Source organism: Moschus berezovskii, chromosome 4, assembly GCF_049115385.1.
Source record: "Moschus berezovskii isolate FMDL1 chromosome 4, NW_MosBer_1.0, whole genome shotgun sequence".
In the NCBI taxonomy this organism is placed as follows: Eukaryota; Metazoa; Chordata; class Mammalia; order Artiodactyla; family Moschidae; genus Moschus; species Moschus berezovskii.
Genome location: NC_142463.1, coordinates 14,050,112 through 14,077,464, shown reverse-complemented (window position 1 = coordinate 14,077,464; position 27,353 = coordinate 14,050,112). Strand labels below are relative to the sequence as shown.

The window sequence follows — 27,353 nt, the reverse complement described above, 5'->3', positions numbered from 1 at the left end:
ATATTTGTATCATTTTTGCTTAATTTCTGCCTCCCCTGGGCTTCCCTGGTGGCTCAACAGCAGAGAATCTGCCTGCAATGAAGGAGATGCTGGTTTGACCCCTGGGTCTGGAAGATTCCTTGGAGGAGGGCACAGCAACCCACTCTAGTATTCTTGCCTGGAGAATCCCATGGACAGAGGAGCCTGATGGGCTACAGTCCACAGGGTTGCAAAGAGTCAGACATAACTGAAGCAACTTAACACGCATGCTGCCTCCCCTACTACACTGTAAGTTCCACAAGGGCAGGGACCATGCCAGTTCTATTTACTGCAGAAGTTCCAGTACCCAGCACTGGGTACACGTAAGTAGTTATCCAGTAAATGAATAAATCCTTGTAGAGAAACAGTGTTAGAGAGAGAAAAAAAATCCATAAAAATTCCGTTGATTGACTGAGGATTCAAGTGTTGAACTGAGATTGTGAGGCTCCCCAAGTTTTGCTTAAAAACTTCCTTGGCAAATTCCTAATTTTATAGGACCACTATTTTATACAAATGGTTGTTTTCTTCACTGAACCAGTGACTGAAAATATGTCTAAGGAAGTCTACACATGAGAAGAAGGCTTAAAGAACCACAGATTGCTCTTAGTGGACCTAGGATCCCACTATGGAAATAGCAAAAAAGTTCTGGCTTTTCTTTCTTCTACCAAACCTTGTGATTAGAACGGTTTACACCTATTTTAACCATGTATACATGTAAACATTATACATACACACGAAGAGGATCTAAAGCAATTCATTCTAAATCACACATGTTGCAGCTGGGCTACTATTTGTTTCTTCTGTCATTTATATCGGCCAATATTTCATAAAATGACTACCTCCTATAACTGCCAGACTACCAGAGATCCCAGAGACTGACTTGAGTTTCTCCGAATATTTTTCCTTCATGCAGATTTGACTGGCTCTTTATAATGAAACTCTGTATTTCATCGACTATTGCTGCAGGCTTTATACTAGGAGTAGTCTGTGTAATCAGGAATGCTGGTGACTTTGCATAGGATGCTGGGATCTTGGTGTCAATCCCAAATTTGGTAAAACTGAGAACTGGATCAAATCTATCAATCTGAAAGGTGATGCACTCTAATTTGATGGGGTGCTCCATTACAAAATAATTGTGAAGTCCACCACACAGCTAAGCAGAAGATCTGTGGCAAAGCTGATGGCTTCTAGCCTGCAATCAAAATGATCTTTCTTTGCTGGCAGCTGCATGTTTAAGTGGTCCTAGCTGACTAAGCGGAGAAGGCAATGGCAAGCCACTCCAGTACTCTTGCCTAGAAAATCCCATGGATGGAGGAGCCTGGTAGGCTGCAGTCTGTGGGGTCGCTAAGGGTCGGACACGACTGAGCGACTTCACTTTCACTTTCACACACTGGAGAAGAAAATGGCAACCCACTCCAGTGTTCTTGCCTGGAGAATCCCAGGGAAGGGGGAGCCTGGTGGGCTTCCGTCTATGGGGTCACTCAGAGTCGGACACGACTGAAGTGACTTAGCAGCAGCAGCAGCAGCTGACTAAGGCGTCCTGAAAGGTTCTGCAATGGAGGTGAACCCAACTTTCTCGCAGCATCTATGGATATTCAGGAGATTAACATTCATCCACTCAGTCAACAGGAATGCATACTATAGGGAAGGCACTGTTTGGGGTCCTGGAGATGGTGCAAAATTAAAACCACCTTTGCACTCAGTTACCACTGACTGTATTTGATTAAACTTCTAACTCCTTCCCTCCTTATCAGTGACCAAATGACAGCAGGACAGTAAAGTGCAGAGAGTTACCACTCTCGAAATCCTTTGATTACGAAATGCTAAAGGATAGGAATCTCGGGAACAGGGTTCACAATACCTTATGTTCTTTAATGTGAGGATTTCAAAATCTTGGAGCTATGAGACCCAGGAGGACATGAGCCCAATTTCCTAATTTCACAGATTAAGAAACAAGAGGTCCAGAGTAAGAAAAGTGACTTGTTTCCGTACACAAAGACCGACAGGATTACTAAAATACCTTCTTCGTAATCATTACTGCGCCTTTTTCAGGCTTTAAAAATACACATTTGTATTTAAAAACTGTTACTCACACATCCATATGTGGCTTTCACCCAAACTGCTTTGGTGAATTCTCTCAGTTAACCAACAGTTATCTATTTGAAAGGGAGAGGAGAAGCATATTGGCAGTGACTCAAATCTTCTGTTTGGTGCTTTGAACGGATGATCTCATTTTACCCTCACAACCCTCATAGGGCTCTTCCTTAACAAATGAGGCAACTGGAGCCTCAGGACATTTAACTGTCTCAGAGCGGTTAAAAAGTATCCCAGGTCTCAATCCAAAGTGCATATACTCTAGCCTCTACTGGACTGCTAACATCACCAATGAATAAGCAGCCTCTTGATTTAGGAAAGAACATGCTTACTGTAAATTTCAAAAGCAGAATCACCCTTTCCTGCTAATAATCTTTTCCAAAATTAAAGGCAAAACTGTTTACATCCCTGTTTTCCTTGAGCTTTGCTTATATCCCAATTAGAAAAAGTTTGAATTATAAAGTTTTTCAGCAGATGAAAGACACATTTTCCCCATAAATTCAATAAAAAGACCAAAAAAAGGCCAGAAAAACTCAGGCATTCCTAAGAGAACCAAAGAATTATCTTCGCCCTTTCTAATCACCACCAAGTCACAGAACTTGCAAATCTCACTTTACTCTCCACATTCTGCCCTAACAAAATGAGCGCCAATTACCTCATTTGAATTTAATCCATCAATTGTAGCCAGAGGCACTTTCCCATGCAGCACTGTGCCAGTCATCTCTTTTACTCCAAATGCTGGGGAATCAAGCTCCTCCTGGATCGGCATTCCAGCAGGGGAAGCCTCTTCTAGAACAGGAGTTCCTTCCGAGACAGGCACTGAATCAGCAAGGGGAGTATCTCCCAGGAAGGGTGCACCAACAGGGAACACTTCCTCCACAGCTGGTACTGCAGCAGCTGCAGCAGGAGGCTCCTCTGAGGTGAACACTTTAACAGTTGGGGTATCAGACTCCTCTGGAGCAGACAGTGCACCAGCTGGGGCTGCAAGCTCCTCTGGTGTGGGCACTGCACCAGCTGGGGTGAAAGACTGCTCTGGTGTGGGCACTGCACAAGCTGGGGCTGCAGGCTCCTCTGCGGTGGACACTGCAACAGTTGGGGCGGCAGGTTCCTCTGGGGTGGACACCGCAATACCTGGGGCAGCAGGCTCCTCTGGGGTAGACAGTGCACCAGCTGGGGCTGTAGGCGCCTCTGGGGTGGACACTGCACCAGTTGGGGTGGCAGACTGCTCTGGGGTGGGCACTGCACCAGCTGGGGCTGCAGGCTCCTCTTGGGTGGACACTGCAACAGCTGGGGCAGCAGGGTCCTCTGGAGTGGACACTGCACCAGCTCGGGTAGCAGACTGCTCTGGGATGGACACTGCACCAGCTGGGGCTGCAGGCTCCTCTTGGGTGGACACTGCAACAGCTGGGGCAGCAGGGTCCTCTGGAGTGGACACTGCACCAGCTCGGGTAGCAGACTGCTCTGGGATGGACACTGCAACAGCTGGGGTGGCAGACTGCTCTGGGGTGGGCACTGCACCAGCTGGGGCTGCAGGCTCCTCTTGGGTGGACACTGCAACAGCTGGGGCAGCAGGGTCCTCTGGAGTGGACACTGCACCAGCTGGGGTAGCAGACTGCTCTGGGGTGGGCACTGCACAAGCTAGGGTGGCAGACTGCTCTGGGGTGGGCACTGCACCAGCTGGGGCTGCAGGCTCCTCTGGAGTGGACACTGCACCAGCTGGGGTGGCAGGCTCCTCTGGGGTGGACACTGCACCAGCTGGGGCGGCAGGGTCCTCTGGGGTGAGCATTCTAACAGCTGGGGTATCAGGCTCCTCTGGGGTGGACACTGCACCAGCGGGGGTGACAGGCTCCTCTGGTGTATCATCCTCTGTGGTGGGCACTGCAGCAGCTGGAGCAGTCCCCTCAGGAGCAGGAACTGCAGTAGCTGGGGCAGCAGCCCTCTCTGTGGCTGATACTGCAGCAGCTGGGCCATCCTTTTCTAGGGTAAAAACTGAAGTAGCTGGGACATGTGCCTCTACAGTGGCCATGGAAACAACTGGGACATGCTCCTCTGGGAAGGGCACTGTGACAGCGGCTATAGCAGTTCCCTCTGGAACAGGCACTGCAGCATGCAGGGCATCTTCTACAGTGGGCACTGCAGCAGCTGCGTCAAGCTTCTGTGGGATGGATGCCCAATCCTCCAAAACTGCTTCTGTGTTACTAGCCTTGGTAACTTGCTCCTCCAGAAAAGTATTTAGCAATGAACTGGAATCTCTCGTTTCTGCTTCCCCTTCCTCTAGCGAGGCCACATTCAGCTTGGGCTTGGTCCCATCCGTGGTTTCCACTCCATCTCTGCTATGCCTCAGTCGTCCAACTGGCGGGTGCGGACTCAGGAACTCTGACTCCGCGGACTTCCTCTGGAGATTCTGGGAGACTTGCTCTGGGAGTTGGCCAGGAAGATGTGCTGAGGCTCGGTCCTCCAGCCTGGCTTCATAGCCCAGCACCTGTGCTTCACCTCCCTCATCACAAGCTCCTTCCACAGACAATTCACAAGGGTCCACGTCTCCCAAGGAAGTCAGAAGGTTATTTTCTTCATCAATAGCTTCTTTCTCACCTTCCTGATGAATCTCATCTGTTGGTAAATGTGAATCATCCGGCAACACCTCTCCTTCAGATCCTGAGGTAACATCTGTGAGTTCATGGCTAACAGCAGAACTGAGGGGGGCTCTCTCCACACACTCCTCAGCATTCCCCACAACTTCATGACCGTCCACCTGGGACAAATTGCTGTGTTCTTTGGCCAGCTTGGCTTCAGAGCCTGGTACATTTTCTTCAGGAGAAGCCCTGTGATCAGAGTTGGACCATCCTCCTGGGGACTCCAGATCAGTCAGGAGTCTAAGATTAAATTCCCTGGCAGTGTCGGGGCTAAAAGGCACTTTTTCACCCTCCTCCTCACTAACAGTGGAAGTGTCCCTCACAGAATCAGAGTAGGCAGTAAATTCCACAGTATTAGGCACCTGAGAAGAATCCAGGGCATTGAAAGAGTCACTGTCCAACCCAGGACCAGAGTCCTCGGTCCTTACCTTTAAAAGGCCTACGTGCTCCTTTTCTAAGGCAGCCCCTGAAAAGGGACTGATTACAAGTGGATTTTCTGCATCCTGGGATGGGGCCAGCCCTTCAAAAGAGGCTTGATTCTCCAGCTCAACGAGAGGAATCACTCCTCCTTCAGATAAACACTCCTTTTCAAGTTCAAGAAACATCTGCACCGAGTCTGTGTCAGAGAGCTGCTCTGAGCTGGCAGGACCATCAGTGCGCTCTAAATCTGAAACAAGACCCTCCAGCCCCAGGGCAGTCCCGTTGCTCAGTTCTCCCACGGCGCTCTCACCTGTTAGAACACAGCTGTAATCCAAAGATGCGGCCTCGAGAACAGAAGCCAAACAGTTCTGAGTAGGCTGCGGGTCGTCGGAGCAACAGATCTGACCAAGAGCTAGGTGCTCAAAAGCTCCCAAGACGGCGGTGGGGCAGCCGACTCCATCCCCCACCACTGCCACAGGATTTGCTTGCTCTCCTTCTCCAAAGGTATCTGCCAGGCTGTGCTCCTCATCTGCTGCTAGAAAAGTCCGTCCACTCTCTGGCGGTTTCTCTTCCTCCCACTCCTCCGCAGCCTCCATCATGACCCAGCGCTCATCCTCCTCAAACTTTAGCTCAGACTCTGTTTTCTCCCTGAGGCTGGGGGTTATGAGGACATGCAACTCTGAATCCAACAGCTCTTCACTCAGGCAAGGGGAGAGAGGTGGCAATTCTACAGTGCAAGCTGTATCCCCCAGGGGGTGCTGCTTCTCGCTGAAGCCTCCCTTAGCCAAACTTCTCATGGCTCTGGGCCAGGTTGCACTTGGGAATCTGTGTTCCTGCATTACATCTGTGTTACCACTTGCTGCTGCAGCTTCTGACTCTAGAGGCTGGAATTCACGGGAAGAGCTCTCACTACGCTGCTGCAATCTGAACTCTTGGCTGTTTCCACCTAAGTTTTTCACATCCTGCATTTCTGGAATACCTATGGATTTGGACACACGTTCCAGAGTTACTGACTCTAACTGAGGTTCCTTGTGGTCCACGTGACCAGAACTTTCTGTTAATGCAGAACTGGACTCCTTCTTCTCTTGCAAGGAAGGATTTGAAACACCGGCTTCGGAAACCTCACTGAGAGAAGCTTCCATCCTTTCGGCAAATTCTGGGAAATTGGGTGGCATGAAGGACTTCCAAGATCTCCTGTTAATGTTGTCCTTGCGTTCTGCATTTGGCCGCCTTCTGGGTGGCACAGGAGCTGACTTCTGCACATCACTGCTTAGCTTTAGCGCGTCAAATATTATTCTCTCGTCCAACTTTTTGCCTTCTGGTGCTCTGGATTCAAAAACATTAGCGGCTGCTCCTAACGTACCATTGCTGGATATAGTACTTCCTTCTGTCTTTTCCATGGTGCTTTTTGAAGTCTGATTAAGCTTTGACCCCTGGTCAATTTGTTCATTTATCCTCATTGTATCATATATAGATCGCTGTGGAACGTAGCAATCCTCTATGTAGCCATCCTCTTCCTCCCCCTTTCCCAGGCAGGTGGGGTTCTGCCTTAAACAGTCCGGCCTGCTGAGTGGCTTACCCATACTTTCTTTTTCAATCAAGATGAACCATCAACCTTTTAAAAGTTTCTCACAGGTTCCCCCAAAATGCATTCTGTATAAGTTAAAAACCCTTTTACACGTTCGTAACTGCGAACCTCCCAATCGGATCTTCCCTCCAGAAAGGCCTGGAAGTTGCACTTTGAAACTATTCCGGGAGAAGCTCTAAGAGAAACAATTTTTTCCTCACAGGTTAGCAGCCTCATAGTTGCAGACAGATAATTGGTATAACGTAATCAACAAAATTATTCCTTCTATGGCTTTTATTTTTAAGAGCACCGCTCTAATTCAGTCAGTTAAAAAAAAATCATCTGATATTGACAAGTCTTATTCAATATCTAGTTTCACTCACTTCTCACCCGAGGAGAGTTGGAAGCAGAGGATTTACATCGATTGCGTCCTTTAATAACAATGGCACAGCCCCTCTGGTCTTCAAGTATGGCCCAAGCTCCTAAGAATTCCTTTCATTTTATCCTCAGTTCCAGCCCTGGAGAGTCCAGCTGGTCTGAATTAGCCATTCGTCCTCCCTAGTTCGGGTGTTTGTATTTGAAATGGGCTGGTCGGCGGATATTCCTGCAACTTTAAACACAGGAAGTCCTTCATTCGCGGCCAGCTTGGGGCTTCCTGTCTCCAAAACATCATGGCATTGTTGTGGCTCCCAGAACAGCCCAGCGCCGCGGCCGCAAAACAAGGCGAGTGGAGCCCGGCTCCGGGCCTTCGAGGGGCCGGCGCGCTGCGGCGGCGGCCGAGGGTCAGTCGGCAAGGCTCGCTCCCTGCCGCCCGCTTCCCCGCGCCGCGCGCCCCAGGGCACGGTCGCCTCACCGCAGGCTGGCAGGTGGCTCCCGGCCGCACCGGCCTCCAGTCCCGCGCTCAGGAAGTTAGTTGGTCCCTCCGGCAGCTGAGTCCCGCGTGCTGTGGGCGCCGCCTCCCCCTCCGCCGCCGCCAGTCCCCGGTCCGCAGCCGCCGCGCCGTGGGTTGCATGTCAAGCAGCCGCCTCTATTCTCCGCCGCCGCCGGCCCCGCGGCCCCGCCGTCCTCCCCGCCCGCAGCTGTCACGGTCCCGGCATGCAAACTTCTGGCTGGGAACAAAAGGCTCCGCTCGGGCCGGGCGGGGGCGAGCCCGCCTCCCTCGCGCCGCGCGGCCCGCTCGCCCGCCGCTCGCTGGAAGTGCTCGGCTGGCGGGCGGCTCGCCTCCCCTTTCCCCGCGCCGCGCCGCGCCGACCCGCCCGGGCAGCCCCCCTGGAAGCCGGGGAGCGCGACGCGGAGAGCCCGGGGAGGAGGGCGGGGCAGAGCGGGGCGAGCAGCCGCCGAGCCGGAGGGAGGGGGCGGCCGCGGGGATTGGAGGCCGAGGCACCGAGGGAGGGGCTTCCGCGCGGCTCGGGGCGAGGAGCGCGGCGCCCGCCGCCCGCCGCTCGGCTAGCGGGCCCACGCCCACCGCCCCCCGGGGCCGGAGGGAGAGCCCCGCCCCGCGAGAGCGCGAGGGGCGGGAGCCGCACCAGCGCCAGCCTCGGCAGCGCAGCGCAAATCCCCTGACAAAGGAAAGCCCCGCCTCCCGCCGCCGGCCCGGCCCCTGCCGCCCCCGCCGCGTCCCAGCCCGCCGGGCTCCTAGCCCCAGGGCGACCTCACCCAGAAGGGGCGCCCCCGCCGCCAGCCGGTTCTGGCAAGGGCCATTCTGGGCCCCATCTGCCGGCATCACTCCCCGCTCCGGCTCTGCCGCCAAAGGGGTGTCCCTGGTCCCTCCAATGTCACCTTTAGCGCGCCCCTGCCAGGCCCAAGAACACTCCAGCCTTAAACCTGGCACTTCAATTCGGACCAAGTTATTGGGTAAACTCCAGGCACCTTCCCTCTCCCGTTCCTCACGTCCATCTGGTCTCGGTTCATTCCCTCACCGGGATTTCTTTGCCCACAGATCTGAATGGTGTTGATGACTGAGGCGAAGGGAACTGACGGCGGGGGCTGCGGGGGAGATGCTGGCAGCAGCGCCCCAAGCCCCAAAACCGGGGCTCCTTCACCGCTGGGCACATACAAGGAAACTTGAGCTCCTCGGGGCCAAATGAAAAGCAGGGGTCTGTATTTCAAGTCTCAAGATGGAAAATTCTAAAGAAAAGTGGCCCACAATAGCGGACACAGCTTTTTGGCTTTTATAAAAGCCATCTAGACGCCTGGTGACTGTTAAACAAAGAAAGTACAAAGGGCAACCCAGAAACCCGTCCACCAGAGGCAGCTGCACATCAGAAGGGGTGTAATATGCTGCTCCTTTTGTGATGGTCATTTTCTGATTTTATGAAGGAAAAAAAGTCTATTAAAATCTCTCAACTGATCATGTGGTCAATACAGATGGTAAAACTTATGGAAAAGTTATTTCTACCCTCTATACAAACTGTAAGTGAAGCCAAGAGCTGGTGTATGGAGATCTGGCAGTGAAACTGAACTGAGCCTTAGGCTGACTTGAGCCAGAGAGGTCTTTGGCAAAAAGGAGGTGTCAGCTGAAGCCTGCGATCATAATTAAGCAACAAAAAGACCTTTCACTGGCAAAATGTCTTACACTTCATTTCTCACTTCGAAAGAGGCTGCTGATCAATTTCTGCCCACTCAAATTCAAAAGACTCTCTATCCATCTGTAAACTGAAAGGGAGGGTGGGCAGACTAGATTGTTAGTGTCTTGACAGCTTTTCTAACTTGAATATTCTTTAGTCCTAAAACTGTTAAAGGAGCTGCCCCACAATGCTGACTCCTCCTGGTCCTACACTGCAAGACTGTCCTCTGAGGAACAAACAGCAGAAAGAACCAAGAATGTTTGACCGAGGGAAGGTTTCCAAGCAATATGATGAACATCAGGTATCTAAAGGGCTGGGAAGTGGGAGGAAGGAAGCTTGTTCTGGATGTCTATTAAGCTGGCACACTACGATCCAAGGGCAGATTTCAAACCAACAAAGCTTTCTCACAGCTATTCGAAGAATAGGGCATCCCCTGAAGGGATGACTTTCCTGACCCCAGAGGTGTCTGAGCAGAGATTCAAGCAATCACTTGGCAGAGATTTGGGGAAAGAGATTTACAATTTCTCTTTCAGTTTGTTCAAGATGAATTTTAAGGTCCCTTCTAACTCTAATTCAGAGTGATTGGAGGGCTTGATTAACTTATGTATCTGATACTTAATGTTTCAGGGAATCTGGGTTTTAATTTTCCTTTAATTATTAAGTACAACTGGAAAAACCCTGGGAAGGCAAGATCAATTTCACTAGCAAATCTCCCTGGCCAAATACACTCACTTACATGTTCAGATATCATAACAGACTATTTAGTGTGCCAGGGCCCTCTGGCTGGAAGAATCTGAGGAATTCTGGCTCTGGACTAAGGGTGGGTGGTTATTCTATTATAAAGAATGATCTTGATGTGGAATCACAAACTTCATAGCCAGAAATTCCTTTCCTGTTTGCTCACTAAGTCAGGTGCCAGTGAATTCAGTCTTTTCTTAATCCTTCCCCACACCTTTCTACCTTAGTCTCACCACTGTCACCAATGCTCCATATTACAGTCAACTAAGTAAGGGGAGCATTTTAGCAACTATGAAGTTCAGATTCGAATTACTTATCAGCTTAAGTCACATTCTCTCTGATTAGTGTATTAGGAGGCTATATTAAGAGACTATTACCAAGAAATCTCTCCAAAATTCAAACATGGCCTTACAGAAAGGATTACATAAAGCTGACCAATTACTCCTCTCCCCTGCAAAAAGTGCTTTGCTCTTTTCTTTAAATCATCAGTTTGTGTTGAGAGAGAAAAAAGGCACAAAGTCTCTTTCCTCCATGTCTTTTTTTTTTTTTTTAAATCTGTTCATGAGTTTCTCCTTAGTTTTGGTATGTGGAACTCTGCCAATAGCCCTCTCAGTGACTGAAATAAATACCTGATACAGCTTTCAACCTCTTGTTACTCTGATAGCTCCAACAAAAAAAGCATCTGTTCATTTCACATGCTGCATGTAAACTTTTAAAAAGAGAAGTATAGGGAGCACCTCTTTGATGCTTCCCCCATTCCTATAATACAAATATATGTGCTGATGCCAAATTTTAAATTAGTTTCCAGTTAGTTGATTACAGAGTTCAAAGAATTCTCTATTTATTTCGAAATTCCTAAGAACAGAATCGGTGTCAGATTTTCCTTTGGTGAACTTGGAAGAAAGAACAATCTTGGCCCTTCCTGCTGTCTAATTAAAACAGAAAGGTGGAGTCACCTCACACCCTAACACAGCTCCCTTTCCAAGTTTTGGACTTGGCACTTTGCTTTGTCTGCTCCAGACTTAACCACCAGCCTCCAAGGAAAATCCGGAGACCCTAGATGCACACTTCCGCAGATTCTATAATGCCTTTTCATCCACCTCTCTCTTGGAGAATTAGTGCTGACTAGAGGAGGAGACAGAAGACTGGTTGCATCTTGCACATTTAAAACCTACAAAATGCCTTTCATCTTGGGATCTCTAGACTTTACAAGCGTTTATTTAGTAGCAAGTGGAAACTCCACAGTATTAGTCTGAACCTGTTGGGCATCAGTCACTACCATCTTTTTATTACATAATGATGGCTACAGAATGGCTTGTTAAGCAATGCAGCATGATGTGAAGCTTGCTTTAAATCTAAGGATTTTGATGCTATCTGAACTCTTGTGTATTTCAAAACCCATGAGAAAGCTTTCCATACACTCTTCAGGAACTCTCATGACCCCTGTAGCCCTTTCCTGCTTGTAGACTTGCCATATTAATCCCTCTTTAGCCACTCCCCATGACAGTGGTGATGACACAAGCACAGGGCTTTGTAAGTGAGAGAAGACCTAACAGGACGGTGGGAGGCAGGAAAGCAGGAGATTCCAGGAAGGCTTCATGGAGGGAATCACATTTACACATCAGGATCTGGAGATGCAGACACGGCAGAGACAAGGATTTCTAAGTGGAGGACTAGAGGCTGGAAACCTAAAGAAGCCTATTCAAAGTTATCATGGTTTAAGTTATAGGACAGATGCAAGGGAAAAGGAAAGGTCAGAATGGCAAGTAGCTCAAGGTCAATTCACCAAGGCCTTTGAATGCCAAACATGAATTTATGCTTTATTTGTGCATGCTAAGTCACTTAAGTTGTGTCTGACTCTTTGCAACCCCATGGGCTGTAGCCCACCAGGCTCCTCCGTCCGTGGGATTCTCCAGGCAAAATACTGGAGTGGGGTGCCTTTTCCTCCTCTAGGGGATCTTCCCGACCCAGGGATCAAACCTGCGGCTTTCACCTCTCCTTTGTTAGCAACTGGGCTCTTTACCACTAGCACCACCTGGAAAGCTCAAGACTTCCTTATTTAACTTACCAGGGGGGCATACAAGTGACTGAGTCATGTGTGGAAAATTTCTAAGAAGCTGAGCCTGGCTGCTCACTCAACTGCCACTTGATATAAATTATTGCATTACAAAAAATCTTGGAATGTGAAGTCAAGTGGGCCTTAGAAAGCATCACTACGAACAAAGCTAGTGGAGGTAATGGAATTTCTGTTGAGCTATTTCAAATCTTGAAAGATGATGCTGTGAAAGTGCTGCACTCAATCTGCCAGCAAATTTGGAAAACTCAGCAGTGGCCACAGGACTGGAAAAGGTCAGTCTTCATCCCAATCCCAAAGAAAGGCAATGCCAAAGAATGCTCAAACTACCGCACAATTGCACTCATCTCACACGCTAGTAAAGTCATGCTCAAAATTCTCCAAGCCAGGCTTCAGCAATATGTGAACCGTGAACTCCCAGATGTTCAAGCAGGTTTTAGAAAAGGCAGAGGCACCAGAGATCAAATTGCCAACATCCGCTGGATCATGGAGAAAGCAAGAGAGTTCCAGAAAAACATCTATTTCTGCTTCACTGACTATGCCAAAGCCTTTGACTGTGTGGATCACAATAAACTGTGGAACATTCTGAAAGAGATGGGAATACCAGACCACCTGACCTGCGTCTTGAGAAACCTGTATGCAGGTCAGGAAGCAACAGTCAGAACTGGACATGGAACAACAGACTGGTTCCAAACAGGAAAAGGAGTACGTCAAGGTTGTATATTGTCACCCTGCTTATTTAACTTCTATGCAGAGTGCATCATGAGGAACGCTGGGCTGGAAGAACCACAAGCTGGAATCAAGATTGCTGGGAGAAATATCAATAACCTCAGACATGCAGATGACACCACCCTTATGGCAGAAAGTGAAGAGGAACTAAAAAGCCTCTTGAGGAAAGTGAAAGAGGAGAGTGAAAAGGTTGGCCTGAAGCTCAACATTCAGAAAACAAAGATCATGGCATCTGGTCCCATCACTTCATGGGAAATAGATGGGAAAACAGTGGAAACAGTGTAAGACTTTATTTTTTTGGGCTCCAAAATCACTGCGGATGCTGACTGCAGCCATGAAATTAAAAGACGCTTACTCCTTGGAAGGAAAGTTATGACCAACCTAGATAGTATATTAAAAAGCAGAGACATTACTTTGCCAACAAAGGTCCGTCTAGTCAAGGCTATGGTTTTTCCAGTGGTCATGTATGGATGTGAGAGTTGGACTGTGAAGAAAGCTGATTGCTGAAGAATTGATGCTTTTGAACTGTGGTGCTGGAGAAGACTCTTGAGAGTCCCCTGGACTGCAAGGAGATCCGACCAGTCCATTCTAAAGGAGATCAATCCTAGGTGTTCATTAGAAGGACTGATGCTAAAGCTGAAACTCCAATACTTTGGCCACCTCATGCGACAAGTTGACTCACTGGAAAAGACTCTGATGCTGGGAAGGATTGGGGGCGGGAGGAGAAGGGGATGATAGAGAATGAGATGGCTGGATGGCATCACCGACTCGATGGACATGAGTTTGAGTGAACTCCAGGAGTTGGTGATGGACAGGGAGGCCTGGTGTGCTGTGATCACGGGGTCGCAAAGAGTCAGACACGACTGAGTGACTGAACTGAATTGAACAAAAATCCAAATCTTAATTGCAGAGGCAGACTATTTGAACTTCACAACTGATCAGGTAGAGGGTAGGGGTTAGGGGGAAAAATAAATGTAAAAAAATGCTGTCGGGACCTCCTGGGTGGTCCAGTGGCTAAGATGCCATATTTCCAATGCAGGGGGCCTGGGTTCGATCCCTGGTCAGGGAACAAGATCCTGCAGGTTGCAACTAAGAGTTCAAATGCTGCAACTAAAGAATCTCACACGCTGCAACTTAGACCTGGCACAAATAAATAAAAAATAAATATTTATTTATTAAAGAACTAATAATAAAACTTTTTATTTGGTTATAATAATAACCAAGCAAATAAATAAATATTAAAAAATAATAAACCTCTTTGGATGACTGAGGGCACCGCATACAGCAACAGACAGGAAGAAATACTGGAGGAGCTAACACATTCAGTGTAGCACATATTGAGTGTGAGGTACTCAAAGGCTACCCATGTGCAGGTATCCAGAAAGACCAAAGGTCAGGGTGGAGATAACAGAGGCAGAAAACTTCTATAGGACAGTGAGGAATTGGACATCCCAGGGCTGAGCGTGGCGAGAGGTGAGAAGAGGCCGGATGACAAGATTTCAGGAGCCACATGTAAGGCAAGTAGAAAGACAAATAGAAACAGCAAGCAGAAGAGCAGCCAGAGAAGAAAATGGAGAGCACGCAATGTCAGGAAGGTAAATGGACAGGAGGGTTTTGAGAAAGAAGATACAATGTTAAATGGTGCACAAGGGAGGAGGAAGACCATTAATCAAGACAAGGCCACTGGGCTTGGCAACCAGGACGTCAGTGAGTACTTCTGCAAGCACACGTGCAGCGCAGCGCTGGGCGCTAGGTCAGACGGTAGCAGATCAGGATAAGCAGTGGTGAGAAAGTGTTCGTCCTCCCCTACTGTGTCTCCTCTCCGGCTTCCACTGCCACTGTGCTACCCTGATGCTACCTTTCTAGCCAGTCCTTCTTGGTGTCTTTGGGTTCCTCTTCCTATCCTCTTAAGAACAGGAATTCCACAAGGTGTAGCCTTGATTCATTTGTTCAACAAATGTTTACTATTGAGATCTACTGTGTGCCCTAATTCATGCCAGACACTAAGGGAGAGTGATGGCAAGATGTGTTCAGGAGCCTACATTCTTGTAGAGACAGACAGACATTCTCTTTAATTCAACTGCAGGAAGTACTCTGAGAGCATCTGTCAAGGGGCCTGATGTGGCCTGGAGGTGCAGGGGAGGCTTCCCTGAGACAGTGACCACGTGGGCTTTCACTTAACATCGAGAATAGCCTTTCCAATTCCACGATGGCATGACTTCACAACTTTCAAAAAGTAACAACTTCATAAGGGTGCTTAGCTATTTCTAGGAAACAGGTCCCTGGGCTGAATCTCTTAAGGAATCTTGCTGTAGGGATCTTCTCTCCAATATTAGAAAAGGATGTAAAATAAGTAATAAAGAGTTAAGAGATTTTTGAAAACTGTCTTTCATTTTGTTATTAAAGCAGTTCTTATCATTGATCATGAACAAACAACTGAGGCTGCATTTAAAGAATTAGACTTAAGTCGGAGCTCTTCTCTGGGAGTGAACTGCAAGATGAGAGAGAGAGTAAATGGTTCACTTGAATGGAAGCAATGAATCCAAGCTGCAGAAGACCTAAGAGAGGCTCAGTTTCTTTCAATTCTTATCGTCTTCTTCCTTTAACTGGTAGATACATGTAACCAAATATTAGAAACATGTAGTTGCTGAAAGCTTTCTGAGGAACATCTTGATTTGGCATATATACTTGGCATAGAGATTAATTTTATCTGTGTTTTTAAGCTGCTTCCTCTGAAATTAAGCTGATATTTTCTCCCTTAATGTTTTAATTAAAGACTGATTCAAATTAAGAAGTGTCTCTATCAAAGATGCTGACCTGGTAGTTGCCATTATAGGGTAACGGAGGAAGATAACATGGTCTATGCTAATTAGGCCAAGGACCCTCAGATCATTAAGTTGATCTGCTGGGTAACTCTGAGTGACTGCGGAAGTCACTGAGCTGGTAATGGCTTCTGGTTAATTCTGGTTAATGATTTGAAAATAATACTGATGTGCAGAGCATAGAAGCCAAGGTCAAAATGGTCTCAGAGAAACCAGGTAGCTGTGGGATTCTGAAATGAATGAATGACCATGTATGTGTGTATATGTGCACATACAGTATATTTAAAGCTGTGTTAAGCAGTCATGACCTAAACCTGTTTATGAATTGCTCCACATTTGTTCCCCAGAGAAACTGCTCAGGAAGGCCTTTTGTCCATCTACCTGTTTCACTGCTGTCATCAAACTAATTTAGTTTCTCTTCATCATTTCCTTTTTTTTAAGAAGAAAAAGAGCTAATCTAAATTGGTGCTAGGTCTTATATCAAATCTTCTGGAGAATGATCAGCTGTAGGCAAAAAGGGAATAACTTATTAAAAACATTTCATAATGTTATAATGTGTGTATTTGGATAAACTTTTTAAAATAAAAGAATATTATCAGTGAGCACTTAATATCTGCCTAGTGTTTTCATCTACATCACTTCATTTAAATTTCATAAAGGCCCTAAAGGTAGGATTTATCATTGCTCACGTTTTATAGCAGAAATAACTATACAGAGAGGCTAAGTAATTTCCCCCAAGGTCACTCAGCTAGTAAATGATAGAGCCAGAATTCCAAGTTGAGTATTTCGGACTCAAATTCATACTCAGTTTTCCTCACTAAGCTGATAGAAGGATGAAGACTCTTCTTGCTGTCATTGTAAATGACAGTGACTCTAAAGTAAAGGGTAACTACCAGACGGTATTTCAGAACCTGCTTTCTTCAGTTGCCTCCAAAGTAGCAAATTTTAAAATTTTGCTTATTTAGGCTAATACTGAAATGAAATTATGTTCCTTTAACATATGCTAAGTAGGAGAGAAGGAAGGGAGCCTGGAGGCCAGATGGAAAGGTGAGGAGTCCAGGCTAGGATGAGGATTTCTCAGAACACACAAGGATTTAGTGCAAGTGTTGCACAGTAGATAGCATTTTGAACCTACAGCTCACATGGCTTATGAGAAAGAAAGAGCATTCACTGAGTCAAACATTCACTAATATCCAACTATGAACACACTCACGCTAACTACTTTGAGGGACACAAAAACGGATACATTAAGATGAGGGATGGGACAGTGCATATAATCAATAAATGCCAAAATTAGGCAGTAATGATAAAGGCTAAATGAGTTACACATATTAAGTGATTTAAGAGAGCAGGAGAGGCGGTGAGCTGGGCTGGAGGGGAATCAAGGTTTTGAGGAGGTATGGGACTTCTGCTAAACCTTCAGGTATGAGTAGAAATCAAATAGGTAAAATGCTAAGGAGTGTTTGGGGTAAGTGGATGGAGTGGTCGGTCTACATAGGAAACAAGACTGGATAGACAGTGGGGATCAAAAATGTAGTTTCTCAACTGACAAAGGATTAATTTGCAAAATATACAAGCAGCTCATACAACTCAATGCCAGAAAAACAAACAACCCAATCAAAAAGTGGGGAAAAGACTTAAATAGACATTTCTCCAAAGAAGACATACAGATGGCTAACAAACACATGAAAAGATGCTCAACATTGCTCATTATTAGAGAAATGTAAATCAAAACTACAATGAGATATCACCTCACACCAGTCAGAATGACCATCATCAGAAGTCTACAAACAATAAATGTTGGAGAGGGTGTGGAGAAAAGGGAATACTCTTGCACTGTTGGTAGGAATGTAAATTGATACAGCCACTATGGAAGACAGTATGGAGACTCCTTAAAAAAGTAGGAATAAAATCACCATATGACCCAGCAATCCCACTCCTATGCATATACCCTGAGAAAAAGACACATGTATCCCATTGTTCACTGCAGCACTATTTACAATAGCTAGAACACGGAAGCAACTTAGATGTCCATCAACAGATGAATGGATAAAGAAGTTGTGGTCCATATACACAATGGAATATTACTCAGCCATAAAAAGGAATGCATTTGAATCAGTTCTAATGAGGTGATGAACCTAGAACCTATTATACAGAGTGAAGTGAGTCAGAAAAAGAAAGACAAATATCACATTCTAACGCATATATATGGAATGTAGAAAAATGGTGCTGAAGAATTTATTCACAGAGCAACAGTGGGGAAAGAGACATAGAGAACAGACTTCTGGACACGGGGAGAGGGGAGGAGAGGGTGAGTGTGTGGAAAGAGTAACACGGAAACTTACATCACCATCACTACATAAAATAGACAGCCAGCAGTGATTTGCCATATGACTCAGCAAATTCAAATGGGCTCTGTATCAATCTAGAAGGGTGCGATGGGGTGGGAGATGGGAGGGAGGTTCAAAAGGGAATATATGTATACCTATGGCTGATTTATGTTGAAGTTTGACAGAAAACAACACAATTCTGTAAAGCAATTATCCAATAAAAAAATTTTAAAAAGTATAATATATATTAGGGAAAAAAATGTAGTTTCTAAGACTGGGGAAGGAAAAGAGGGGAGGGGGGCACAGAGACCAGTTCTGAAGATGCCACTGATTAATCCTTTAGATCTGGGGGGAGGAGAAGCACTCACAGAAAGAAGGGTGAGTACAGACAGAAGCTGAGGGAAGACCACCTTGGAGGCTTCAGTTTTAAAAGGCCACAGCATAATTTATGTCTGTTTTTTCCGTGGGAACCATGTGCGTACACGCTGGCTGTCCAATCACGCTAGCTCTCTGCTTTCCTAACAGAGGATCTTTTGTTCCAAATAGCAAGGCTCAAAAGGGACGGAGTCTGATAAAATCACACTGAGGTCAGTACTCCCAGCTGGTGCAGGGCTGATGCCATTCCATAACACACCCTACAGGAAGCAGCTTGAGATACACAGCTGACTGACTTCCACAGCAGGAGTCTTGCGGCAGGCAGGGTGGGGTGGGGACTGGCCAAGCATGGAGGGCATTCTTTAGCCACTGACTCAAATTAGTTCACCAAGATCCTGACTTGATCCAACAGATCTGTTTAAATCACTCTCAGAACCAACACATTTTTTTTTTTTCCTACTAAAAGGAAAACCACAAAGTTTCCCCAAGCAATGGAACTATTTCATCAGTTAACTCTTACTTGTCATGGAATCTGAAAAGGGCAAGATTCCAAAATCCCCTGTATTTCGAGAAGTGGGCTGAATAATCCTTTGTTGTAAGTGGCTATCCTGTGTATTATAGGAAATTCAGCAGCACTAGACGCCGGGAGCAGCCTCCCCAGTTGTGACAGTACAAAATGTCTCTAGAAGTTGTCAATGTCCCCTAAGGGCCAAAACTGCCTCCACTACCCTCACTGGGGGCCACTGGTCAAGCATGAGCTTTGGTGCCAAACATCTTTCCAATCCCAGCTCTAACATTTACTTGCTATGTGGCTTGAACAAGTTACTTTAACACCTTCAAACTTCAGTTTTCTTATCTGCACCTGGGATTTTAAATGTCTGGTTCGTGGAGGTGGGGGTGGGGAGGAAGTGAGGATTGGAGGTCATCTAGGCTCAGGCCTCCTACTGTTCCTGTCGCCATGTCCCTACTGCTGCAGCCCTCCGCACCTGTTTCTCTTGCCGCACTGCTACCTAGAGACTATCTGAGACCCCAGCTTGCACGAAGGACTGACCCAGAGCAAGTGCTCGGTAAGGATGGACTGAAAGGAACACAGAGCCCCTTCTGCCTGACCTCCATGAAGGGATCCAGGGACCATCACCTTGCAGCTCTTACTCTCATCCCTGATGGCCAAAGTTGTGAAAGGTCCACATTTCAAATCACAGGACCAGTGGTAGGAAAACAGCTTGTAAAGGTACCAGACACTGGTATCTGAACAGCACCCCAGTAGTGGCAGTGGCAAAGTATGAAGGAAGCCTCTCCCCACAGTGAGGCTTTTCCACCCGGGACAGCTGAGACTTGGGACGAGTCCCTCTGGCAGGAGACAGCCTTTGTGCAGTGATGTTTTGGTGCAGTGACCTGACCTGACCTGACTCCCTGTGGGACTGATTTCATTCCTGGTAAACCAACCACCTCTAACAACAAAGTGCCTTTCAAAGCAACTCATCTCACTTCTTAGAGGCTCACCTCCTATGGCTTGTGTGCCAGAGAGCTCGTTGAAAAGTGCCCAGGACTAGGCTAAGGCTGAGGCCACTTACTAAGCACTTCTGGACACAGTGAGAAACAGCCCTGTTCTGCAAGCCCATGCTTATCTCAGGCACGTCCCCTACTCAAAACTCAGTGACAAACCCAAGTTCAGCACGGTAGATTCTAGTTTTTCTGGATACCCGTGTTTCCCATGATGACCAGTCTTAGCTGCAAATGGTACATGCTGACACTACGTGTGAAGAACTTCAGTAAACTCAATTGAAACTGCTCAGTCCTTCCTTCTGGTTGAGGATATATTCAACTGTTGCTTTAAAATCTTCCCTTGCTATCAAAATTTCCAGTCGGATTTTTGTGAAATTCAGCACTCTCTTGATGCCCTTCCATCTGATTTTACTACCTTCACTGAGACGTGAGGCTCCTTCAAGATGATGTAATGGCTATAAGCTTGGGGTTTTGCCTGTGGTGCTGATACTGAAAATACTAACGGCAATACTTTAAAATGGGGCTGGAAAAAGTTCAACGTGAAGATAACTTAAAGGTCTTAAAGGCTCCTTCACCTTCTCCCCACCCAGCTGCAACAGTGGGGGTGGAGAGGATTATTACACAGCATTGGAATTCTGCGGGGGGAAGTGCAGAGGGAGATGCTCACATAAGGGTTATAAATATCAGCAGCCAAACTGTGAGCTCCTGGGCCGAGAACAACTGACAGCCTGTAGTCTCCCCTTAAAGGCACAGAGCAAGGAAGCTCCCTGGAGTATTTCCACAAAGGAAGTTCCTCTTCTTCACAGAAACGCTCCATCAGCTGAACACCTGCATCATCAACTCTACACAAAAGAAACCAACCGCAGATGCCAGGAAAAGTGACGAGGAGATTTTAAACCAGACAGAGATTAGCACCAAGAAAAATAAAGAATCCAGGGCCTGGCCCAAAGGAAAGCTGATTTACAGAGGGTATTGCTGCTTCACAGTTATAATCAGATTACCAGAAGGTGGCTTGCTACATTAAGATTTACCTTAATCAACGAGCACCTTTTCCAACTGAGTTCTAAATTATCCACAGAGAGGCGGCAATTTTCTCCTTCCTCAGGCAGTGGTTCTCAACTGAGGGGGTTTTCCCTTCCATGGGCATCTGGCAGTGTGCAGTGGCATTTCTGGCTGTCACACTGGGGAAAGGCTGTTACTGGCATCGAGTGGGTAGGTAGAGATCAGGGATGCTGCTGAACGTCCCACAATGCACAGGACAGCTGCCTACAACCAAGAACTGTCCCACTCCAAATATCCAGAGTGCTCAGGTTGAGAAACCTTATTCAAGGGCATTCTTTCTACTTCTTTGGACCCCAGAATCTATTGGAGCTGTCGTTCAGTCCTGTGCTGTGCTAAGGCGCTTCAGTTGTGTCTGACTCTTTGCGACCCTCCAGGCTCCTCTAAAGTGGGATGCCATTTCCTCCTCCAGGGTATCTTCCTGACCCAGGGATTGAACCCCGTCTCTTGTGTTTCCTGCACTGGCAGGCGAATTTTTCACCGCTAACGCCACCAGGGTAGCCTGGTTTAAGGAAGAAAGAAAAAACCAACACAGGCCAAGGGTCGGCACAAAGAAGGGTGGGGTGGGGTGAGGGGTCTACTCATCTTATCTTGGCTGCTGCAAAGCTGGCGATACCTAAACCTCCAGAGACAGACGGGTCATACCAAGTGTGATTTCCTTTGTCTCCAAGGGAAGGCAGATAATGCTAACCTCACTTGCTTTCCTCTCTAGTAAGTCTAACTGGCAAACACGCAGAGGAGCTGATACTGTCTTTGTAATTATTTGAAAAGAAGGACTGAATATCCATCATTGTCCAAACTGGCAGGCTCTCAGCTCCATGGCAGGCCCTGTCCTCCAAGAGTTTTTACATGTGCTCACAGGGAAGCTTATGCTTGCTTTCCATGAGCCCCACCCCCCCGAAAAAAAGAATCAAATGAACAAGTTTATGGGGCTTTCTTGTTCTGGCTTCACAGTAGGATAGAGGTCTCCAGCCACAGGCTGCAAGGGCATGCAGTCCCTGACCCTGCACTCTGCTCAGGCTCAATCAAGACTGAGAACAGGCCTAAGGAAGCCTGCGGCCTCACCAACAGCCCCTCAGACCCAAACCTCCACACGTCCTGACTGAAAGGCCGGTGTGGGTCCTGAGGAGGATACAAGGGAGGGGCTGGTGTAAGACTCAGAATGATCTCAGTTCTTATTACAAAACCTACACAGGCAATTTCAAAATGTCTTTGTTATCATCAGACTTCATAGATTTCTTCTCCACATCTAGAGTCTTTTTCTTTCCTTCCTAGAAAGGTCTCCCTGAGGGAATTCTTTGGCTTACATTTCAATGAAATAAAGGTCCTTCCTTTCTTGTTAGACTCTAGTTATGTATATATTTAATACAATTCTAATAATCAGAGACTCTCTTGTTCAGGAAAATGGAATTTCCTGAAGAGATTAACCAAAGTCTTTTCCTTCCAGTTTCTTCAAACATGCTCAATATTTTCTTTCATGGCTTTCTTCCTTTTTTGTGGAAGACAGAGAGAGCAGAATGCAGTAAAGTGTCTAACCCAAGAGGCTTGAGGTCTTTGCCTGTTTAGTGGGCAAGGACTCTCTTCCCTTCCCATCTCATGGGTCCTCGCTGGCTAACCAGATTCTATCAATTATTCAGAAGCAATTGAGGGAAAAGTCTTTCCCAGGAATAATGACTTCCAGTTTTTCACATTCATTTAAGAAGCAAATCATTTTCCCCAGAGGCCAACTGCCTTTCCAAGCATTTATCAGCACTGCTGCACAGTCCCAAGTAAGCCTGGGGTCCTCCACAGACCTGACTCATCTGTCTATTTCAACCATCCCCAGTGGAATCAGTGGGGTCAAAACACAGCCCACATTTCCATCTCACAGATTCATACTCCTCTTCAGCAGATTCTGTGCTGAGAGCATGATCCCATTGTAAAAAGAAAAGAGGCGAAAACTTAAAACGAATGCTGTTTTTTAATACTTATCTTTGCTTTTCCTTATTAAAAAACAATTTGAATCTGAAAGCCGAATCACACTACATGCGTCTGGTCTGCTGCTGGTGTGAGGGAAGATGAGGCTACTGTTGGAATACAGAACACATTAACCCAGGAACTCAGATCATGAAAATGACTCAGTCCTCAGAATGGGCCCAGAAAGAACTTCCCTTGGCTCAGCCTCTTGGGGACTGTGAACTGAGACACATAGCTTTTCCCATCTCATTGTTTTCACTTCCCATGAGTTCAGCACGAGCTTAGCCAGGACTGTCTTCCTCCCCTCCTGCCTCAAGACCTTTGCCGGGAGGAGGCAAAAACTCTTCCCCAAGCCCTTGACTTGGTAAGGTGGGTCTGAGGAACCAGACGGCTGATCTGCATCCCCAACTTGAGCAGGGTACACACAGGGCACGCAGCTCCACCACCCTCCTTCTTGCACTCATCTTCCGGTCTTGCCTTGTCAATACCAGCTCCCTGCAGATAAACACGCTGGCCCCAGCCTTCACAGCCACAGTACTGGTGGTGGGAGGCTTCTCAGAATCAGTGAAACATGTCTGCTATACCAAGCAACTCAGCAGCTACTGAACCCCGAGTGCTGCTGGGCTATTTGCTAGGATACAAATAAAATACAAGGATGTCCAGGAATTTCTTAAAAGCTTTTAGCAGTATCACAATTCATAATGTCTCTAGAAACCAAGGATTAAATGAACAGGAAACAATTACTTGTCCTCAAATCCAAACACTGTATATGCTTGCCTGTGGATTCTTTTTAATATCCTAGGTCATATTTAATGCAATTTTAACAGGCTGTTTACTTCGTTTTTGGCTCACTGAAGATCTGAAGGAAGAGACAGACTGCTCAAGACAGTGAAAAGTAATAGCAGCAAGAAATAATACCTGGTATCAGGGTAATGGGGGAAAAAACAGAAACTACATCCCCCCAAATACACACACACACAATCGAACTCAACCAGTACTGCTATCGGAGGCCCTTCAAAACAAAACTCAAACTGCATGGTAATTTAAGAACATTTAGTATAAAGTAGCCCCAATGTGTCTCATGTCCCTGAGGATATCACCACATTGGAGAATAGCTACAATCTGTTTACTAATGTTAACCTGCACTTGTAAAGAAAAATTTACAATATAATGTAATGTTTAGGAAATTAGGCAAATAAGAGTTAAAATAACTCCATATAAATCAGAATCTTAGTTTGATATAATTATAGCTTGCTGCCTCAAAGGATAAACTTCAGTTTTCTAAAAAACTTCATTTAGTTGATTAGACATTGGAGAAGGAAATGGCAACCCATTCCAGTGTTCTTGCCTGGAGAATCCCAGGGACGGGGGAGCCTGGTGGGCTGCCGTCTATGGGGTCGCACAGAGTTGGACACGACTGACGCGACTTAGCAGCAGCAGCAGTTGATTAGACAGTTGATTCTAATTAACCTGGATTCAAGTAAACCGGACACATGAAGCATGCCTATAACAGAGGCTCTGCTTTCGAGGGGCTTACAGTGGAAGAGGGAAGAGCAGCCCATGTGACACAACAGGAAAGGCCACCCAGCCACTGATTAGGTAGGGGCCTTTCCCCGAGGATAACACCTGGGCTCGTGGGTTTGAACTTTCTCTACCGACCCTTTCCTTACCCAGGGCCTCGAGAATCCCAGCTATGATAACTACGTCTGCTTCACATTGCACTGTAAGGGGGTCTTCAGTCAATGTCTTGCCTTAGTGCTGAACATCCCCTAGCCTAGAGGGGTCCTTCTGAAACAGCCACCTGGATCTTGTCTACAAATTTGTGATCTTTTTCGGGACCACGTGGCTCTGACCTTGTGTCATACCACCTTTCCATCCATATTTTTAATAGGAAGAATCCTGACAGGCAGGGACTCTGAGAGAACAAGTCTGATGGCAAAGCGCTTCTGTGTAAGTAGGAACGATCGCCACTGGTAACAAGAGTCAAGTGCTGGAAGTACCCTTTCCAAATCTACTCCAGGAACCAAGAAGGAAAGAGCAGGCACAAAGGCCTCCAGCAGGGGAGATAGGCCCTTTCAGGTAAGTCTGGGGTGAAAGGCTCACCCCAAGCAGTGAGAGCCAACACCCAACAGACAGGCCCAAGTTCCAAGCCCAAACCTGGCAATTTGCACTTTTGAGTCAACTCCTCTCTTCTTCCCCTGGTGTTTTAATAGACACTCACAAAAGTTCAGGACTGGAAATTCTGACTCAGGCAAAGAATCAAAATATTTTTGCAATTAAGGCTGTGCTTCTCAAACTCTCCTACATGCAGAGAACTTGTGCTCTTGAGGAGTCTGGAGCATCGTCTTAAATACTACTTGCTTGCTACAAGTGGAAAATTTCTTTAAGTGTTACGTTTTGTCTTAATAGTTCACGAGGATTTTTCATTTTCTTTCAAAACACATCAATCATGTGTCAGTAATTTTCCCTCCAAATCTGTGAAAAAAACCCCACACTTTAGAGAGAAGAGTCCATGTTTATCTTATGGGTTCCTGTACCTCCATCTGAAAAACAGCCCTCAACCAACATTCACTGCTGTTACAAAAGTTAGTTAACGTGAACTTTCAAGAAATCACAAGATTCTTAGAATAAGAAATAAGGTTCAGTCTGTCTATATCCTTAATCAGCTATAAACATTAAAATAAATTAGAATAGAGGAACGTTGAACCCAGTTGCTCAGAAGTGCAAGAGACTATTTAGTTTGCAAACTGTGTGCTCTGGTGTGATGGAAGTGAGACTAATGAAACCAGAGACAGAGGTTTGTAACTGGGCTCCAAGTTACAAGAAAAGAAATACACATATCAGACAGGAAAAGGTAAAAACACAAGGGCAAGGCTTACTTTAAAATCTGCTAACTGTTGGTTGATGACATCCACCTCAGTCCCCACGACCCACTGGAGGGCCTCCCCGTCCTCTGCTGCTGCGGTCATGTCATTGAGCGCTTTCAGCTTCTGATAGAAGTCCTCCACGCGGCCCAGGGTCAGCTCCAGCTGCTCCTGCCGAGCTCGGCTCCTCTCGGTAAGTTTGCTGCACTGTTTGCTCAGGGCTTCTAACTCCCTCTTGAGACCCAGCAGGTCCAGAGTCCCCTCTTCCTCCAGCATTTGTCGGCACTCTGCTTCTGAGGCCTCGATGTCCAGCTTGAGGGTTTGGATCTTGTTAAGGAACAGCCGCACATCCTCTATCTGGGACTGGAGGCTGTCAGTGTCTCGGCCAATAGCACCCATGCCATCTAGCTCATCGTCCAGGTCTGCCAGCTGAGAAAACATTTCTCGGACGCGGCAGTGAAACTGGCCAATCCCCTCCAGCTTGTTCTCCATGGCCACGCAGCCACTGTTCACTCTTTGCTTCACTTCTAGAAACTCCTGCTGGGCAACCTCAGCTTGATGGAGAAGCTGGGAAGCATCAGATCCATCTGGGGCATCCTCCACCAGGCCCCGAGTGAAGTTCCGCAGGTAGTCCACCTGGGGCTCCAGGGTCTGGAGCACTTCCTGCTGAGCTCTTAGCTTCTCCAGGTTCTTGTTGCTGCAGGCTTGAGAGCCAAGGGCATCAAAAATCTCAAGTTGGTGTTTGGCCCCTTCGACTTTCTTTTCAATATTCTTAAAACTTTCCTGGAACTCCTTGAGCCTCTGAGTCATTTCTTCAAGGGACCCCGTTTTGGACTGTAGCTCTTCTGTGATGGAATCCATGTTCTGGTTGATACCAGCCTTCTCATCCCGGATGTCATCCTCATCTGTCTCTGAAGAGTTGATCAGAATGTCAGCAGCACTGTTCAGGATTTCCAAAAGGGAGCGGCGCTTCTCCACCTCGCTCAGCATAGCCTTCGATCTGAGGAGATGGGACTCCAGCTGCACGGGATCCAGAGTGACCTGCAAGTCAGACATCTTGGACTTACAATCTTCTATCCATGGCACCAGGTCTTCCACGTGCCACTGGTATTTCTGAGCCTTCTGCAGACAGTCCTTGAGCCTGGACTGTCTGTCTGCAGTTTTTTTACTAAGCTCTTCCCAGTGGCTCTTGAGCTCAACCAGCTGGTTTTGTAGAGTCTTCTTCTCTTCTCCAGGGGGCACAGAAAGCAGCAGAGATTCTCCTTCTGCCACAATCACCTCGTAGGAACCACTGTGCTGGTTAAGGCTCTTTTGAAACTCTTCATTCTCCTGTAGCTGAGACTGTAGCTGCTCCAGCTTTGCAGAGATTGGGCGGTTTTTTGCTTGCTGGCTTTGTTTGTCATCCAACCAGGTTCTCAGCTCATCAAACATTTGCTGGAACTGCTGGGTACTGGCAAGAGCTGCCTGCAGTCTGTTCATGCGATCAGCTGAAATGAGAAAATCAAATTTAAATCATCAAGTCTGAACATGGCATTTAAAATGTTTCCTGGGAGTATATGGTCTAATCGTAGGAAAAGGAAACTGATGCTAACCAAGGGTCG

The 27,353-nt window shown here is 46.9% G+C and overlaps 1 protein-coding gene across 19 annotated transcripts in view; it reads right to left on the bottom strand.

Annotated features, from left to right (window-relative positions):
* Positions 1 to 27,353, bottom strand: part of MACF1 (microtubule actin crosslinking factor 1) — a 332,059-nt gene that overhangs the window by 59,252 nt on the left and 245,454 nt on the right. For 18 of the 19 annotated variants that reach the window (XM_088835151.1, XM_088835150.1, XM_088835152.1 and 15 more), the window contains one exon: positions 25,768 to 27,239. In XM_088835151.1, coding sequence (XP_088691277.1) covers positions 25,768 to 27,239 — 1,472 coding nt within the window. Of the gene's footprint in view, positions 1 to 2,767; positions 7,651 to 25,767; positions 27,240 to 27,353 lie in introns of those variants that run through there. The other variant, XM_088835168.1, reaches the window with a different exon arrangement.